Source organism: Oncorhynchus keta, chromosome 22 (genome assembly GCF_023373465.1).
Source record: "Oncorhynchus keta strain PuntledgeMale-10-30-2019 chromosome 22, Oket_V2, whole genome shotgun sequence".
NCBI lineage: Eukaryota > Metazoa > Chordata > Actinopteri > Salmoniformes > Salmonidae > Oncorhynchus > Oncorhynchus keta.
Window position 1 is genome coordinate 42,969,558 of NC_068442.1, and position 20,277 is coordinate 42,989,834.

Consider the following 20,277-nt stretch of genomic DNA (forward strand, 5'->3'; position numbering starts at 1 on the left):
AATTTTTCCGTTTTTGATTTGTTAAAAAAGTTTGAAATATCCAATAAATGTCGTTCCACTTCATGATTGTGTCCCACTTGTTGTTGATACTTCACAAAAAAAATACAGTTTTATATCTTTATGTTTGAAGCCTGAAATGTGGCAAAAGGTCGCAAAGTTCAAAGGGGCCGAATACTTTCGCATGGCACTGTATATATATATATATATATATATATCTATATATCATGGTGCACAAGACACCTGTCTGAGTGGACTGATCCATTGTGGAGGCCTTTTGGATGCACAGTCCAAATCTTGTGCTACTGAAATTGTATATGGTTATATTACATAAGAACAATGAGTCAACACTAATACAAATAATATTATTTAATAACAAATGTGCTTTCTCCCGCATTGGATAGTGATTGCTGTCCGCGGTTCTGAAACACATCAGTGCTCTGTTGAATTGGAGCCTTTTCCTAGGCCATGTTGCTATGAGCATAATAGCAAAGTTAACCAGCATATTGGTGTTAAGAAAAACAATGCAGTTGAGGCAGCAGCAGAATGAGGAGATGAGAAAACAACCCCAACTTAATTAGGTCAATAGCCTAACTGTTAAATGTGCCTGGCTTTATAAATCATCAATATACTGTATCGATGGAAATGAGACTGATCCTGTTTAACAGCCTGCTGACTCCGTGAGCACCGAACTTCACACAACTAGAAAATCATTTGACAAATGTGTCTGTTTTTAATCTTTGCTTTGCTGTAATAAATGCTTTACTCTTCTTTTTGTTAGAACAGACTTTTCCAAATGGTCAGAAAAATAATGTTTATAATAAGAATAATAACACTCCTTTTTCTTGATCTCCTTCTTATTGTTATTATGATCATCATTATAATAAGTCATGTCATTATCATTAGTAGGGTTAGTATAGCATCCTTGTATAACCACCATTGATCTAAGAGCCCATCCTGTTTAGTCTTAATACCATTTCTTACTGAGGCCTATATTTCAATATACTGTATAGGCTACTGTATCTGTCAATCAATCATTCATTCGTTCATGCCATCACACAGTATACGAGCCAAATGCAAATCAAGCATTTCGTTTTAAAATAAAATAAAGCAAGCCATGAATAATTAGCTTAAACAATAAATAAAACGTTCCAATTCAGAAATTGCATTCACTAATGAATGCGACTGTTTTTAGTCTTTGCTGTAATAAATGCTTAACAAAGAAAACATTACAACAGACTCTCTGGCACACTTATAATTTATTGAGTGTTTACATAGTTCCAAACGCTCAGGGAAATTATATTTTATTCTATACAGCAGCTGTTTGGCAGAGACATAATATACACGCAGCGCTTGCTCCTCACCTTCTTTTTCTTGATCTCTAGAATTTTCCACAACTAGTCAAATAACTATGTTTCATTTTTATCCGATTTAAAGTAAGCATGTAACAATTAACTCATTAGGATTTGGGGCACCACGATCGCGGTTGTTTAAAGAGTTTCGATCTCCCGAATTAAACTCTAAAGGTCTTGGAAAAATGGAAAAATACATGTTTTAAAATGTTGACCAATAGATTGGTCGAAAGAACAGACGACTCTTGGTCAACCCAAACTTCTTTTAGTCAGGGACAGCCCTAATGTTTATTACCTTGTATTTCCTTTTAAGTTACCAGGACGAAAGGAGGGAGGGAGAAAGGAATCTTATGCCTCTAAAAGTGCCTTAGTGAGCCTAGCTTGATTAGAACAGTCCGTCTGCAATTAACCTTTAATCATTTTGCTTAATAGACCCAGATCTATTAGCGTCACGTCCAACTCTGGAGGATGGAGGGCTGTTGAGCTCAATTCATTTGCCAGTTTAATTACATCGAGATCATATGTCCCGAGTTGAACTGGATACTTCAGTATATATCTCCCTTTGGATAATGTTTGATATGTAAAGTGCATTAGATGGATGGGGAAATGACATTAGGGAACATTGAGGAATAGACCCCATTTAGAGGTCTGAGAAGGCAGACAAGGAGCCCATTCATGTACTGCACAGTTACATTTCCCAAATGCTTTAGTTCAATAGAGAGGTGCTGGAGTGCTGCCTGGCACCAAACACACTACACTTCATCTTTTCCCCTGTCATCTACTACCCCTCCTGGAGGCCCTCATCCTTTCCCCTGTCGTCTCCTACCCCTCCTGGAGGCCCACATCCTTTCCCCTGTCGTCTCCTACCCCTCCTGGAGGCCCTCATCCTTTCCCCTGTCGTCTCCTACCCCTCCTGGAGGCCCTCATCCTTTCCCCTGTCGTCTCCTACCCCTCCTGGAGGCCCTCATCCTTTCCCCTGTCGTCTCCTACCCCTCCTGGAGGCCCTCATCCTTTCCCCTGTCGTCTCCTACCCCTCCTGGAGGCCCTCATCCTTTCCCCTGTCGTCTCCTACCCCTCCTGGAGGCCCTCATCCTTTCCCCTGTCGTCTCCTACCCCTCCTGGAGGCCCTCATCCTTTCCCCTGTCGTCTCCTACCCCTCCTGGAGGCCCTCATCCTTTCCCCTGTCGTCTCCTATCCCTCCTGGAGGCCCTCATCCTTTCCCCTGTCATCTACTACCCTCCTGGAGGCCCTCATCCTTTCCCCTGTCGTCTCCTACCCCTCCTGGAGGCCCTCATCCTTTCCCTTGTCGTCTCCTACCCCTCCTGGAGGCCCTCATCCTTTCCCCTGTCATCTACTACCCCTCCTGGAGGCCCTCATCCTTTCCCCTGTCGTCTCCTACCCCTGCTGGAGGCCCTCTCTCTTTTCTCTCGTCTTTTTTCTCTCCAAGGCTTCTCTTTATGATGTTTCCAAGGACAGGGTCACATCTTCTCTTGGGTGAACACTTCCTCTTGCAGAGAGTTAAAAGTTCAAGTCAGCTGTCCAGTTTCTGGTGCAGATGAATGGCAGGAGAGGAAGGAAGGCGTTTTAGACTGTGTCAGGGATGGACAGCGTTGGTCCCAGAGTGCTGCAGGTCCAGAGTTGCCCACATCCTAATCTACACGTCATATCTTTGGTTTCCCCCCCAGCAGAAAGCAGAAGTAGGAGGTGCCCCTCCCCCGATGAGACTCCCCCCGCCCTACCGGCCACCCAGTCAGCTGACAGAGGACCAGGACGAAGAGCTGGAGGGAGTCAAAGGTCAGTCTCTATTCTTTTGACCAATCGGAAAACTGTGTTGTTGGGTACATCCGCCTCTTCCCTCGTCTCATTCACGCCTCATAAGCATGTTGAAATTCTGTTGACTTGTGCATGGATCTTCTCAGTAATGACTGCCAGTGAAAACACTTTCTTGCTGTGTGTATATAGGCCTTAAAGAGATAGCTCAAGGCAATGCTACCAAATACTAATTGAGTGTATGTACACTTGGAATGTGATGAAAGAAATAAAAGCTGAAAGAAATAATTCTCTCTACTATTATTCTTAAAATAAAGTGGTGATCCTAACTGACCTAAGAAGGGGATTTTTTTACTAGGATTAAATGTCAGAAATTATTAAAAACTGAGTTTAAATGTATTTGGCTAAGGTGTATGTAAACTTCCGACTTCAACTGTATGTGAACCACCGTTTCCTCTCGTGTGTGTGTGTGTGTGTGTGTGTGTGTGTGTGTGTGTGTGTGTGTGTGTGTGTGTGTGTGTGTGTGTGTGTGTGTGTGTGTGCGTGTGCGTGTGGAAGCTTATGTGAACAACCCTTGCCTCTTGTGTGTGTGCATGTGTTTGCAAGCTTGTGTGTGTGACTGGTCATTGGGGACTTTCTGGATACACGTGTGTGTGTGTGCATGTTTGTGTACGTGGGTTACATGCCTAACCCGTGCATAGTTTCTTTCCTGTTTGTTTTGTTTTGATAAAAGACCTTGCCCCAGTGGCTCCCCTGTACTTACAAAAACAATATGGTATGTCATTATAGTATGAACCTATCTGTGGTCATACAAAGCCAGAAAGCATGTTTTGAGTTGGTACGCAATTGAGTTTTGTTTTGTTTCATACTATGAAATTGGTTTCCGATTGATTGTTGTGCAGAGCAATTACAAGGTGTGTGTGTGTGTGTGTGTGTGTGTGTGTGTGTGTGTGTGTGTGTGTGTGTGTGTGTGGCACTTGTAACTGGTCATGTTTGCAGTGACTCATTGTAAACCAGTGAGAACAAAGGGAAGTATCATTGTGTCCCCAGTGTGCAGGAGAATTTGTATTACTGTAGTATAGCCTCTTTGTTTTCTTGATTGATTCTACCTTCTTTGCTCAGGAAAATCTATAAAATACGCAGTCAGAGGCGTATAGAAGTCGGTGCCAGCACACAAACACCAGGGCTCAGAACGGCAACCAAAACACCTGCATTTGTGACCCTTTGACTTGGCAGTTTATTCTAATAAACACATCCATTTAACCGTTGCCCAAAATGCAATTGTGGGATAAAGACAGTTTTCAAAGGAACTATTTTTGTTATCATTACAGAGAGGATAGTCACAACTTTCTGTGAGTATATAGTTTATTTCTCAACTCTCAGTATTGAGTTCATTGCACCACTTTACAACCGGAGTATGCTATGTACAGTAATAGGCCTATATGGTTTTAATGTAGCCATGGAGCCAAGCGGAGTGTGCCATTTGTGGTGAATAGGCCTACAAAGCGCTGGAGAGGTTTTGTGGGACATTACATTTACAGATAGATTAGTCAATTAGCCTAAATGGCTATCTAGCAACATGATCTGGTGAATAATAATATAGCCTTGGCTAATATGCACAAAAAATAAATTGGATAACCCTGGATGATTACCCTGGATGATAACCCTGGATGATAAGGCTAGACTACTGTAGGTCTTGGCTAGCCTACTGTAGGTCTTGGCTAGCCTACTGTAGGTATTGGCTAGCCTACTGTAGGTCATGGCTAGCCTACTGTAGGTTTTGGCTAGACTACTGTAGGTTTTGGCTAGACTACTGTAGGTTTTGGCTAGACTACTGTAGGTCTTGGCTCGCCTACTGTAGGTTTTGGCTAGACTACTGTAGGTCTTGGCTAGCCTACTGTAGGTCATGGCTAGACTAATGTAGGTTTTGGCTAGACTACTGTAGGTTTTGGCTAGACTACTGTAGGTCTTGTCTAGCCTACTGTAGGTTTTGGCTAGACTACTGTAGGTCTTGGCTAGCCTACTGTAGGTTTTGGCTAGACTACTGTAGGTCTTGGCTAGCCTACTGTAGGCCATGGCTAGACTAATGTTTTATAGCCAAGTTAAAAGGGTCACTAAATGAGACCAAATAGTTGCAGTATGGAGCCCTGTGATGACGAGAATGTTTTATAAGATTGATGTGTGATTTAATAGTGGTATTAACTCCTGGTCCATAGTTAATGTGAGCTGTGTGATTTAATAGTGGTATTAACTCCTGGTCCATATTTAATGTGAGCTGTGTGATTTAATAGTGGTATTAACTCCTGGTCCATAGTTAATGTGAGCTGTGTGATTTAATAGTGGTATTAACTCCTGGTCCATATTTAATGTGAGCTGTGTGATTTAATAGTGGTATTAACTCCTGGTCCATAGTTAATGTGAGCTGTGTGATTTAATAGTGGTATTAACTCCTGGTCCATATTTAATGTGAGCTGTGTGATTTAATAGTGATATTAACTCCTGGTCCATAGTTAATGTGAGCTGTGTGATTTAATAGTGGTATTAACTCCTGGTCCATAGTTAATGTGAGCTGTGTGATTTAATAGTGGTATTAACTCCTGGTCCATATTTAATGTGAGCTGTGTGATTTAATAGTGGTATTAACTCCTGGTCCATAGTTAATGTGAGCTGTGTGATTTAATAGTGGTATTAACTCCTGGTCCATAGTTAATGTGAGCTGTGTGATTTAATAGTGGTATTAACTCCTGGTCCATATTTAATGTGAGCTGTGTGATTTAATAGTGGTATTAACTCCTGGTCCATATTTAATGTGAGCTGTGTGATTTAATAGTGGTATTAACTCCTGGTCCATATTTAATGTGAGCTGTGTGATTTAATAGTGGTATTATCTCCTGGTCCATATTTAATGTGAGCTGTGTGATTTAATAGTGGTATTAACTCCTGGTCCATATTTAATGTGAGCTGTGTGATTTAATAGTGGTATTAACTCCTGGTCCATAGTTAATGTGAGCTGTGTGATTTAATAGTGGTATTAACTCCTGGTCCATATTTAATGTGAGCTGTGTGATTTAATAGTGGTATTAACTCCTGGTCCATAGTTAATGTGAGCTGTGTGATTTAATAGTGGTATTAACTCCTGGTCCATATTTAATGTGAGCTGTGTGATTTAATAGTGGTATTAACTCCTGGTCCATAGTTAATGTGAGCTGTGTGATTTAATAGTGGTATTAACTCCTGGTCCATAGTTAATGTGAGCTGTGTGATTTAATAGTGGTATTATCTCCTGGTCCATATTTAATGTGAGATGTGTGATTTAATAGTGATATTAACTCCTGGTCCATAGTTAATGTGAGCTGTGTGATTTAATAGTGGTATTAACTCCTGGTCCATAGTTAATGTGAGCTGTGTGATTTAATAGTGGTATTAACTCCTGGTCCATATTTAATGTGAGCTGTGTGATTTAATAGTGGTATTAACTCCTGGTCCATAGTTAATGTGAGCTGTGTGATTTAATAGTGGTATTAACTCCTGGTCCATATTTAATGTGAGCTGTGTGATTTAATAGTGATATTAACTCCTGGTCCATAGTTAATGTGAGCTGTGTGATTTAATAGTGGTATTAACTCCTGGTCCATATTTAATGTGAGCTGTGTGATTTAATAGTGATATTAACTCCTGGTCCATAGTTAATGTGAGCTGTGTGATTTAATAGTGGTATTAACTCCTGGTCCATATTTAATGTGAGCTGTGTGATTTAATAGTGATATTAACTCCTGGTCCATAGTTAATGTGAGCTGTGTGATTTAATAGTGGTATTAACTCCTGGTCCATATTTAATGAGCTGTGTGATTTAATAGTGATATTAACTCCTGGTCCATAGTTAATGTGAGCTGTGTGATTTAATAGTGGTATTAACTCCTGGTCCATAGTTAATGTGAGCTGTGTGATTTAATAGTGGTATTAACTCCTGGTCCATATTTAATGTGAGCTGTGTGATTTAATAGTGGTATTAACTCCTGGTCCATAGTTAATGTGAGCTGTGTGATTTAATAGTGGTATTAACTCCTGGTCCATAGTTAATGTGAGCTGTGTGATTTAATAGTGGTATTAACTCCTGGTCCATAGTTAATGTGAGCTGTGTGATTTAATAGTGGTATTAACTCCTGGTCCATAGTTAATGTGAGCTGTGTGATTTAATAGTGGTATTAACTCCTGGTCCATATTTAATGTGAGCTGTGTGATTTAATAGTGGTATTAACTCCTGGTCCATATTTAATGTGAGCTGTGTGATTTAATAGTGGTATTAACTCCTGGTCCATAGTTAATGTGAGCTGTGTGATTTAATAGTGGTATTAACTCCTGGTCCATATTTAATGTGAGCTGTGTGATTTAATATTGGTATTAACTCCTGGTCCATAGTTAATGTGAGCTGTGTGATTTAATAGTGGTATTATCTCCTGGTCCATATTTAATGTGAGCTGTGTGATTTAATAGTGGTATTAACTCCTGGTCCATATTTAATGTGAGCTGTGTGATTTAATAGTGGTATTAACTCCTGGTCCATAGTTAATGTGAGCTGTGTGATTTAATAGTGGTATTAACTCCTGGTCCATAGTTAATGTGAGCTGTGTGATTTAATAGTGGTATTAACTCCTGGTCCATAGTTAATGTGAGCTGTGTGATTTAATAGTGGTATTAACTCCTGGTCCATATTTAATGTGAGCTGTGTGATTTAATAGTGGTATTAACTCCTGGTCCATATTTAATGTGAGCTGTGTGATTTAATAGTGGTATTAACTCCTGGTCCATAGTTAATGTGAGCTGTGTGATTTAATAGTGGTATTAACTCCTGGTCCATATTTAATGTGAGCTGTGTGATTTAATAGTGGTATTAACTCCTGGTCCATAGTTAATGTGAGCTGTGTGATTTAATAGTGGTATTAACTCCTGGTCCATATTTAATGTGAGCTGTGTGATTTAATAGTGGTATTAACTCCTGGTCCATAGTTAATGTGAGCTGTGTGATTTAATAGTGGTATTATCTCCTGGTCCATATTTAATGTGAGCTGTGTGATTTAATAGTGGTATTAACTCCTGGTCCATATTTAATGTGAGCTGTGTGATTTAATAGTGGTATTAACTCCTGGTCCATAGTTAATGTGAGCTGTGTGATTTAATAGTGGTATTAACTCCTGGTCCATAGTTAATGTGAGCTGTGTGATTTAATAGTGGTATTAACTCCTGGTCCATATTTAATGTGAGCTGTGTGATTTAATAGTGGTATTAACTCCTGGTCCATAGTTAATGTGAGCTGTGTGATTTAATAGTGGTATTATCTCCTGGTCCATATTTAATGTGAGATGTGTGATTTAATAGTGGTATTAACTCCTGGTCCATATTTAATGTGAGCTGTGTGATTTAATAGTGGTATTAACTCCTGGTCCATATTTAATGTGAGCTGTGTGATTTAATAGTGGTATTAACTCCTGGTCCATAGTTAATGTGAGCTGTGTGATTTAATAGTGGTATTAACTCCTGGTCCATATTTAATGTGAGCTGTGTGATTTAATAGTGGTATTAACTCCTGGTCCATAGTTAATGTGAGCTGTGTGATTTAATAGTGGTATTAACTCCTGGTCCATATTTAATGTGAGCTGTGTGATTTAATAGTGGTATTAACTCCTGGTCCATATTTAATGTGAGCTGTGTGATTTAATAGTGGTATTAACTCCTGGTCCATAGTTAATGTGAGCTGTGTGATTTAATAGTGGTATTAACTCCTGGTCCATATTTAATGTGAGATGTGTGATTTAATAGTGGTATTAACTCCTGGTCCATATTTAATGTGAGCTGTGTGATTTAATAGTGGTATTAACTCCTGGTCCATATTTAATGTGAGCTGTGTGATTTAATAGTGGTATTAACTCTGGTCCATATTTAATGTGAGCTGTGTGATTTAATAGTGGTATTAACTCCTGGTTCTGGCGGCCTGTGAGTTTCAAGTTTGGGAAAGCATACAATTTATCTGAGTGTGTCTGTCTGTATGGTCTGAGAGTTTATCTGTCTCCTGACTCTCTTACTTCAGAGGAGGGAGTACCTTAAATGACCATTTGTTGCAGTCACAGCCCGGTCACACTTTATTTGGATAGTACATCTGTAGATGCTCTGCTTGCTACGGTTACGGTTAGGATTTGGGTTAGGATAAGGGTTAATGTTAGGGTAAGGTTTAGGTTAGGGTTAGGATAAGGGTTAAGGTTAGGGTAAGGTTTTGGTTAGGATAAGGGGTAAGGTTAGGGTAAGGTTAGGTTTAGGGTAAGGTTAGGTTTAGGGTAAGGTTAGGTTTAGGGTAAGGTTTGGGTTAGGGTAAGGTTTGGGTTAGGGTAAGGGTTAAGGTTAGGGTTAAGGTAAGGGTAGGGTAAGGGTTAAGGTTAGGGTAAGGTTTGGGTTAGGGTTAGGGTAAGGTTTTGATTAGGGTAAGGTTTGGGTAAGGGGTTAGGGTAGGGTTAGGGTAAGGTTTGGATTAGGGTTAGGGTAAGGTTTGGGTTAGGGTTAGGGTAAGGTTAGGGTAAGGTTTGGATTAGGGTTAGGGTAAGGTTAGGGTTAAGGTAAGGGTAGGGTAAGGGTTAAGGTTAGGGTAAGGTTTGGGTTAGGGTTAGGGTAAGGTTTTGATTAGGGTAAGGTTTGGGTAAGGGGTTAGGGTAGGGTTAGGGTAAGGTTTGGATTAGGGTTAGGGTAAGGTTAGGGTAAGGGTTAAGGTTTGGGTAAGGGTTAAGGTTTGGGTAAGGGGTTAGGGTAGGGTTAGGGTAGGGTTAGGGTAAGGTTTGGATTAGGGTTAGGGTAAGGTTAGGGTAAGGGTTAAGGTTTGGGTAAGGGTTAAGGTTTGGGTAAGGGGTTAGGGTAGGGTTAGGGTAGGGTTAGGGTAAGGTTTGGATTAGGGTTAGGGTAAGGTTAGGGTAAGGGTTAAGGTTTGGGTAAGGGTTAAGGTTTGGGTAAGGGGTTAGGGTAGGGTTAGGGTAGGGTTAGGGTAAGGTTTGGATTAGGGTTAGGGTAAGGTTAGGGTAAGGTTTGGATTAGGGTTAGGGTAAGGTTAGGGTAAGGTTAGGGTAAGGGTTAAGGTTTGGGTAAGGGTTAAGGTTTGGGTAAGGGGTTAGGGTAGGGTTAGGGTAAGGTTAGGGTAAGGTTTGGATTAGGGTTAGGGTAAGGTTAGGGTAAGGGTTAGTAGATGTTTGAAATGATAATGATAGTCTATAGAGCATCTACAGATGGACTATCCAGATAGTGTTATTCTCAGTCTCCACTGCTGCAGTCCAGCTCTCACATAGTCCTTATGAACATAGTGTTGGTCTCTGGAGTGGGAAGAATGCTGGCGTACTCTGAACCATTGCATTTGACTCTGAGAGCCTTTGGTAAGGACTACACGACAGAGAAGGAAACAGTATTGGCATGAACATGATTTCACATTATCTGGGTCGCAATTGGCACCCTATTCCCTTCATAGTGTGCACTACTTTTACAGTTGAAGTCAGAAGTTTACATACACCTTAGCCAAATACATTTAAACTCAGTTTTTCACAATTCCTGACATTTAATCCGAGTACAAATTCCCTGTTTTAGGTCAGTTAAGATCACCACTTTATTTTAAGAATGTGAATTGTCAGAATAATAGTAGAGAGAAGGATTTATTTCAGCCTTTATTTATTTCATCGCATTCCAAGTGGGTCAGAAGTTTACATACACTCAATTAGTATTTGGTAGCATTGCCTTTAAATTGTTTAACTTGGGTCAAAGTTTCAGGTATCCTTCCACAAGCTTCCCACAGTAAGTTGGGTGAATTTTGGCCCATTCCTCCTGACAGAGCTGGTGTAACTGAGTCAGGTTTGTAGGTCTCCTTGCTCGCACACACTTTTTCAGTTCTGCCCACACATTTTCAGGGCTTTGTGATGGCCATTCCAATACGTTGACTTTGTTGTCCTTAAGCCATTTTGCCACAACTTTGGAAGTAAGTAGGCCGAGCGACCTTTCAAGTTATGTCGATATAGGACTCGTTTTACTGTGGATATAGACATTTTTGTACCTGTTTCCTCCAGCATCTTCACAAGGTCCTTTGCTGTTGTTCTGGGATTGATTTGCACTTTTCGCACCAAAGTACGTTAATCTCTAGGAGACAGAACACGTCTCCTTCCTGAGTGGTATGACGGCTGTGTGGTCCAGTGGTGTTTATACTTGCGTACTATTGTTTGTACAGATGAACGTGGTACCTTCAGGCATTTGGAAATTGCTCCCAAGGATGAACCAGATTTGTGGAGGTCTACATTTTTATTTCTATCTTGGCTGATTTCTGTTGATTTCCCCAAGCAAAGAGGCACTGAGTTTGAAGGTAGGCCTTGAAATACATCCACAGGTACACCTCCAATTGACTCAAATTATGTCAACTAGCCTATCAGAAGCTTCTAAAGCCATGACATAATCTTCTGGAATTTTCCAAGCTGTTTCAAGGCGCAGTCAACTTAGTGTACGTAAACTTCTGACCCACTGGAATTGTGATACAGTGAATTATGAGTGAGATAATCTGCCTGTAAACAATTGTTGGGAAAATGACTTGTGTCATGCACAAATTAGATGTCCGAACCGACTTGCCGATACCATTTTTTTAACAAGAAATTTGTGGAGGTGTTGAAAAACAAGTTTTAATGACTCCAACATAAGTGTATGTAAACTTCTGACTTCAACTGTGTATAGGGTTGTGGTCAGAAGTAATGCACTATATAGGGAACAGGGTGCCGTTTTGGGACGAGCCAACTAATTGTCATTCATTGAAGTCCTGGTACCCTACAATATCTATGAGGTGTCCTCTGGGGTCTGGTGTAATGGTTGACTGTGGGGTAAACTGTCCCTTTGTGGTCTGTGTATCCAGGGTAACGGGAGCTCAGCTTTGTCTTGGTGTGTGTGCGGCGTTGAATATGTGTGTGGAGGTGAATGGTCAGTCAGTGTTGATGAGTGTGTGGTGGTGGTGGGGTGAAGGGTCAGTCAACCAGCCAAGCTCTGGGTAGGACTGATGATGTCTTAGAAGTAGCTTGCAGTACTATCTTTTCAAATAAAATATGTGAGTGCTCTGTTGCTGTTTTCAAAGTTGCTTATGTTCAAAATGTAACAGAAACAAAATGTACTCATACTCTTTGTTGTATTAACCAATACAAAATGTGCCTAAATCACTTTAATAGCCTTCCGGCCTTGACCATTAAATAACCCAGCAGTATAAATTTACATTTGAGTCATTTAGCAGACTCTCTTATGCAGAGCGACGTATAGTAGTGAGTGCATACATTTACATACTGGTTCCACTTTGGAATCTATCCCACAACCCTGGCGTTGGAAGCTCCATGCTCTATCGACTGAGCTATACGGGACAGCTACCACTACTGCTACCTCACAGTTCCACTAAGTCCATTATTTAAAGAACAAAGGGAATGCAAGACAACTGACTTCAAAAGTGCTCCTTTGACTACTAAGGTGTTTTGGCGTAAAGCCTTCATTGGTGTGCTGGCCCTGCCTTGACAGACCAGACTAGAGCTTCAAGGCTATATTCTCTGGCTGTATGTGTACATGTCTTGTTCCTTGTCCTGAGCTGTGATGCTCTGTTCCTCAGTCTTATTTAGGTCAGCCTTAATTAACAACAAGTAGGCCTAGCGAGCAAGCAGGCAGTGGAGCGAGAGCTGATGTCTCCTCATGCAGAGCCTTGTGCTCTCTCTCTCTCTCTCTCTCTCTCTCTCTCTCTCTCTCTCTCTCTCTCTCTCTCTCTCTCTCTCTCTCTCTCTCTCTCTCTCTTCTTCCTATGTCTCTCTCTCTGTTTCGCTCTACCTCTCTCTCTTTCTTCCTATGTCTCTCTCTCTGTTTCGCTCTACCTCTCTCTCTTTCTTCCTATGTCTCTCTCTCTGTTTCGCTCTCTCTCTCTCTCTCTCTCTCTCTCTCTCTCTCTCTTTCTTCCTATGTCTCTCTCTCTGTTTCGCTCTACCCCTCTTCCTTTCTGTCTCTCTCCTGCCTTTATTCAGTGTTTTCTTCTTGTCCTCCTCCTTCCTGCCATCTCTCACCTCTTTTTCACCACCTCGTTTACGCCTCATTCTCGTTCCCTTTCTGTTTCTTTTTACCCCCCCTCCCCTTCCCTTCTTCTCTCCTCTCTCTCCAGTTCTGTCTCTTACCCTTTGATCTGTCACTTCTGGTGACAGTGGAGTCCCCTCTCTCCCCCCTCTCCTTTCTTTCTTTCTTTCTCTCTCTCGCTCTCTCTCTCCCTCTCTCCCTTCCCCCTCTGTTCCTTGCTCCTTCCTCTGGGTGTTGATTTGTGGTTAGAGTGCTGTCTAATGGATCGTTCTGTAGCAGATAGATGCTGATATTCAGCTATCTGGCTGGGGCCGATAGCCTGACAGCCCAGCACCTCCCCTGTATACACTATATATATGGACACCCCTTCAAACTAGTGGATTTCCTCTGTTTCAGCCACACTCGTTGCTGACAGGTTTGGGCACACAGCCATGCAATCTCCATAGACAAACATTGACAGTATAATTGCCTTACTGAAGAGCTCAGTGACTCTCAACATGGCACTGTTATAGGATGCCACCTTTCCAACAAGTCAGTTCATAAAATGTCTGCCCTGCTAGACCTGCACCAGTCAACTGTAAGTGCTATTCTGAAGTGGACCGCCTAAAGCAACAACGGTTCAGCCACGAAGTGGTAGGCAACACAAACTTACACAACGGGACACTGAAGCGCGTAGCGCCTAAAAATGGTCTATTCTCCGTTACAACACTCAGTACTGGCACAAGAACTGTTCGTCGGGAGCTTCATGAAATGTGCTTCCATGGTTGGACCAACTCCATATTAATGCCCATGATTTTGGAATGAGATGTTCGACGAGCAGGTGTCCACATACTTTTGGTCATGTAGTGTATTTATGACTCGCCTCAACATTTTACAGAAGACAGACAATGTCAGGGGGTAGAGGTTAGAGCCCTGCTTTCAGTTCTCGATTGTAACACTCAGTTTGAGGGTATTAGTTTTCTCTCGTATTCTGTAGGACTTCAAATAGGATTAGCCCATAGTGGACATAGCCATTTTGAAAACAGCAACAGGCATTATTAACATGAAGTGAAAAACTAGTGATATTTTAGCTTAAATGTAAGAGGTGGATAATAAATGTTCTATGATGTCTGGTGGTAATTGTATCTCTAATTCAGGCTAATGCTAATATTTAGCCCCATTTTTCATTAGCCTTGCTAAAGAAGTTAGCACTTTTTGTAATGCCTGCTTATTATCAAACTTGTTATTAGTAGGATTGCTTAGAAAGTTAGCGCTGTTAGCCCTGTTATCATTACCTTGATAAGGAAGTTAGTGAGTAGCAGCAAAGGAAAATGCTTTAATCTGTGTTTCTCTCTTTGTCTTTGCAGGGGGCCGTATTGGCTGACTGTTGTATCGGTTGCCTGGCGACTGAGGGAGGGTCAATAGAACTACTGTATTAACATGAGAGAGTGGGGAAGGTGGCCATCTTGACTTGTCACTGCACTGTGTGATGTTCCCTCTCTTTTACAGCTTTTTACTCTATTGCAGTGCATTCATAAAGTATTCAGACCCCTTTGTCTTTTTCCACATTTTGTTACATTACATCGTTATTCTAAAATTGATTAAATTGTTTTTTTCCCCTCATCAATCTACACACAATTCCCCATAATGACAAAGCAAAACATTTTTTTTTCAATTTTTGCAAATGTATAAAAAATCATCAAATTTACATAAGTATTCAGACCCTTTACTCAGTACTTTGTTGAAGCACCTTTGGCAGCCAGATCCTCTCAAGCTCTGTCAGGTTGGGAAAGGGAGGAGGATGCCTAGTCAGTTGTCCAACTAAATGTATTCAACTGAAATGTGTCTTGGGGAGCTTTGCTGCACAGCTATTTTCAGGTCTCTCCAGAGATGTTCGATTGGGTTCAAGTCCGGGCTCTAACTGGGCCACTCAAGGACATTCAGAGACTTGGCCCAAAGCCACTCCTACCTTGTCTTGGCTGTGTGCTTAGGGTCATTGTCCTGTTGGAAGGTGAACCTTCACCCCAGTCTGAGGTCCTGAGTGCTCTGGAGCAGGTTTTCACCAAGGATCTCTGTACTTTGCTCTGTTCATCTTTGCCTTGATCCTGAGTAGTTTCCCAGTCCCAGCAGCTGAAAAACATCCTGACAGCATGATGCTGCCACCACCGTGCGTCACCGTAGGGATGGCGCAAGGTTTCGTTCAGATATTACGCTTGGCATTCAGGCCAAAAGAGTTCAATCTTGGTTTCATCAGACCAGAGAATCTTGTTTCTAATGGTCTGAGAGTCCTTTAGATGCCTTTTGGCAAACTCCAAGCGGGCTTTCATGTGCCTTTTACTTAGGAGTGGCTTCTGTCTGGCAACTCCATAAAAGCCTGATTGGTGGAGTGCTGCAGAGATGGTTGTTCTTCTGAAAGATTCTCCCATCTCTACAGAGGAATTCTGGAGCTCTGTCAGAGTGACCATCGGGTTCTTGGTCACCTCCCTGACCAAGGCCCTTCTCCCCTGATTGCTCAGCATGGATGGGCGGCCAGTTCAAGGAAGAAACAGTGGGGGTTCCAAACTTCTTCCATTTAAGAATGATGGAGGCTACTGTGTTCTTGGGGACCTTCAAAGCTGCAGAAATGTTTTGGTACCCTTCCCCAGATCTGTGCCTCAACAAAATCCTGTCACGGATTGTGACTTGGGTTATGCCCTGGCATGCACTGTCAACTGTGAGACAGGTGTGTGCCTTTCCAAATCATGTTCAATCAAATGAATTTACCACAGTTGGACTCCAGTCAAGTCGTAGAAATTTCTCAAGGATGATCAATGCAAACAGGATGCACCTGAGTTCAATTTCGAGTTTCATAACAAAAGGTCTGAATACTTATTTTAAACAAGGTATTTTTTATTTATTTTTTTATAAATTTGCAACAAACCTATTTTCGCTTTGTTATTATAGGGTATTGTGTGTAGATTTCTGAGCATGTTCTTTTTTTAAATCCATTTTAGAATAAGGCTGTAAAGTAACAAAATGTTGAAAAAGTCAAGGGGTCTGAATCCATTCCGAAGGCATGGTATATAGTTTCCTCAGGGCCGTCCCCTTAGGTTATGCACCTTTTTGTTACTCCCCAGCATTACACCTAATTCAACTAGCATAATCAATGGCTTGGTGATTTGTTGACTAGTTGAATCAGGTGTGTTATCGTTGAGCTTGAACAAAAGGTTAAGAGGTGAACTTTGTCAGCGTTTCCACTTGTTCCTATGGATACCTTGCTGTAGATTTCTGTCTGGTTTCAGTATTGGGCCTCTATCTCTATGCTTCAATGGGCTTATACCTCTAAATACTATTTTGCTGTATCAAACACCGGCTTTAACTTTACAGTGGCTTACTTTCAATTCAGTGCCATCTGGTCTTCTCTATGTTGCTTCCTCAGTGGTGATGTTTAGAAACCTGTTTAACTAGCTGTTGTCATGAACATTGTAAAGAGCATACTTGTCGGCTTTATCTCTCGCAGTGTCTTACACCGGCTCTTGTCAAGGTCTGCTATGGCAGGCATGCCACAATGGGAATATAAGGTCATTAGGTCTCTATCACTCTGGCTTGTTCACACTTGTGGGTTGAATGCAGGTTCCATTTTGAAAGGATTGACCTTGGCTAAGGTGAGATCCAACAACATTGACCTTCTGAACAATCTCCTTTCCCCACTCTCCTCCTCCCTGAGGTTCCCTCCATTTGTTATGTCACGTTGCCACGACAATCAATCACGATGACTGTTGCTAAATCAGTCTGCTGCTCTCCTGCCATATTCTTCATATCTATACTATACTGAACGGAAATATAAACGCAACATGCAACATTTACAAAGATTTTACTGAGTTACAATTCATATAAGGAAATCAGTCAATTGAAATGAATTCATTAGAGTAATCTATGGATTTCACATGACTGGGAATACAGATATGCATATTCTGGTCACAGACACCTTAAAATAAAAGTAGGGGTGTGAATCAGAAAACCAGTCTGTATTTGGTGTGACCACCATTTGCCTCATGCAGTGTGACACACCTCCTTCACATACAGTTGACCATGCTGTTGATTGTGGCCTGGGTAATGTTGTTCCCACTCCTCTTCAATGGCCGAAGTTGCTGGATATACACATCAATCCAGAGCATCACAAACATGCTCAATGGGTGACATGACTGGTGAGTATGTAGGCCATGGAAGAACTGGGACATTTTCAGCTTCCAGGAATTGTGTACAGATACTTGCGACATGGGGCTGTGCATTATTATGCAGAAACATGAGGTGATGGTGGCGAATGAATGGCACGACAATGGGCCTCAGGATCTCATCACGATATCTCTGTGATTTGAAATTGCCATTGATAAAAATGCAATTGTGTTCGTTTTCTGTAGCTTCTGACCTTCTGCCGCACTGTTGACATCAGCAAATCCCTCAACCACACAATGTCATACACGTGTCTTGCCGTTGTGTGGCCGGTTGGACGTACTGCCAAATTCTCTAAGACGACGTTGGAGGCGGCTTATGGTAGAATGTAATGTTAATTTCTCTCTGGCAACAGCTCTGGTGGACATTCCTGCTGTCAGCATACCAATTGCATGTTCCTTCAAAACTTGAGAAATCTGTGGAATTGAGTTGTGTAACAAAACTGCATTTTTGAGTGGCCTTTTATTGTCCCCAGCGCAAGGTGCACCCATGTAATGATTATGCTGTTTAATCAGCTTCTTGATATGCCACACCTGTCAGATGGATGAAATATCTTGGCAAAGGAGAAATGCTTACTAGCAGTTATGTACTGTAAACAAATTTGTGCTCAACATTTTAGAGAAATTAGCTTTTTGTGTGTATGGAATATGTCTGGGATCTTCAATTTTATTTCTATAAAACATTGGACCAACACTTCACATGTTGAATTTATATTTTTGTTCAGTGTATTTTGTACAATAAATCAGACTTGTTTCTTGATTTTTTTTTTCTAAGGTGGTTTAATTAATTAAAAGCTTGTTTGTTTCAAGTACCAGCATGTCAGGTGGGTGGAGTTCGTACTTTTGGGACTAATCGATGTTAGCCTATTGCATTTTTTTTGTAAATCCAACATGGTGGGTTTGTTTTTACTCTTTCGAGAGATGAGCACCCTATTAAAAAGTGTTGTCAAGGGTGGGAGCTGTTACTATAGGTGTTACGCCACAAATTAAAGTATCCAAAGCACCACTCTACCAATTTTTCTATTTTTACAGGGCTCTACCGAGCTTTCATTCCTACAGCTTTCTTTCAGACATTATTTTGGAAGCATGACACGCTCTTTAACTCCTCAGTCAGTCTCATGCAGCCTCAAGTGCACCCAGCTGGTTAATGTACTAAACAATAGTATCAGGGTATATGTACTGACAAGGGAAGGTAAACACAAAGCCCATGGTGGTAAAACAGTGTGTGCGTTGATTGTACTTTGTGTGCCTTGCCTGCTAATACTAGTTCACTCATTACGAGCAAGATGGCGCCGACAGAGATGGTCGCCTCGCTTCGAGTCTTTAGGAAACTATGCAGTATTTTTTTAAATATATTATTTGTTACATTGTTACCCCAAGAAATCTTAAGTCTTATTACATACAGCCGGGAAGAACTATTGGATATAAGAGTGACGTCAACTTACCAACATTACGACCAGGAATACGACTTTCCCAAAGCGGATCCTCTGTTTGGACCACCACCCAGGACAATGGATCTAATCCCAGAAGCTGACCCAAAACAACGGCGCCACAGAAGGGGCAGACGGAGTGGTCTCCTGGTCAGTGTCCGTAGATGTGCCCATCGCCTACCGCTCCCGAGTATACTACTTGCCAATGTCCAGTCTCTTGACAACAAGGTAGACGAAATTTGAGCAAAGGGTTGCCTTCCAGAAAGACATCAGAGATTGCGGTCAGCCTCCGAGAACATCGATACGCTGACTTGGTGAGTGAGTTTATTAGGAAGTGCATTGGAGATGTCGTACCCACTGTGACTATTTAAACCTACCCTAACCAGAAACCGTGGATGGCGACGGCGCAAAACTGAAAGGGCGAACCACCTCATTTAACCATGGAAAGAGGTCTGGGAATATGACTGAATATAAACAGTGTAGTTATTCCCTCCGCAAGGCAATCAAACAAGCGAAATGCCGGTACAGGGACAAAGTGGAGTCGCAATTCAACGGCTCAGACACGAGATATAGGTGGCAGGGTCTACAGGAAATCACGAACTACAAAAAGAAAACCAGCCACGTCACGGACACCGACGTCACGCTTCTAGACAAACTAAACACGTCCTTTGCCCGCTTTGAGGATAATGCAGTGCCACCGTCGCGACCCACTAACAAGGACTGCACCCCTCTCCTTCTCCATGGCCGACGTGAGTAAAACATTTAAACGCTTTAACCCTCGCAAGGCGGCTGGCCCAGATGACATCCCTAGCACGTCCTCAGAGCATGCTCAGACCAGCTGTCTGGTGGGTTTACAGACATATTCAATCGCTCTCTATCCCGGTCTGCTGTCCCCACATGCTTCAAGATGGCCACAATTGTTCCTGTACCCAAGAAGGCAAACGATAACTTAACTAAATGACTTCCGCCCCGAAGCACTCACTTCTGTCATCATTTGAGAGACTAGTCAAGGATCATATCACCTCCAGCTTACCGGCCACCCTAGACCCACTTCAATTTGCATACCGCCCCAACAGGTCCACAGAGGATGCAATTGCCATCACACTGCACACTGCCCTATCCCATCTGGACAAGAGGAATACAGTGCCTTGCGAAAGTATTCGGCCACCTTGAACTTTGCGACCTTTTGCCACATTGCAGGCTTCAAACATAAAGATATAAAACTGTATATTTTTGTGAAGAATCAACAACAAGTGGGACACAATCATGAAGTGGAACGACATTTATTTTATTGGATATTTCTAACTTTTTAAACAAATCAAAAACTAAAAAATGGGGCGTGCAAAATTATTCAGCCCCTTTACTTTCAGTGCAGTAAACTCTCTCCAGCAGTTCAGTGAGGATCTCTGAATGATCCAATGTTGACCTAAATGACTAATGATG

At 41.7% G+C, this 20,277-nt stretch overlaps 1 protein-coding gene across 2 annotated transcripts in view; it reads left to right on the forward strand.

Annotated features, from left to right (window-relative positions):
• The window catches only part of LOC118400675 (inaD-like protein), a 309,349-nt gene that overhangs the window by 146,452 nt on the left and 142,620 nt on the right, over window positions 1-20,277 (forward strand). For both annotated transcript variants that reach the window (XM_052475280.1, XM_052475281.1), the window contains one exon: window positions 3,035-3,143. In XM_052475280.1, the coding sequence (XP_052331240.1) occupies window positions 3,035-3,143 (109 nt within the window). The remainder of the gene's footprint in view (window positions 1-3,034; window positions 3,144-20,277) is intronic.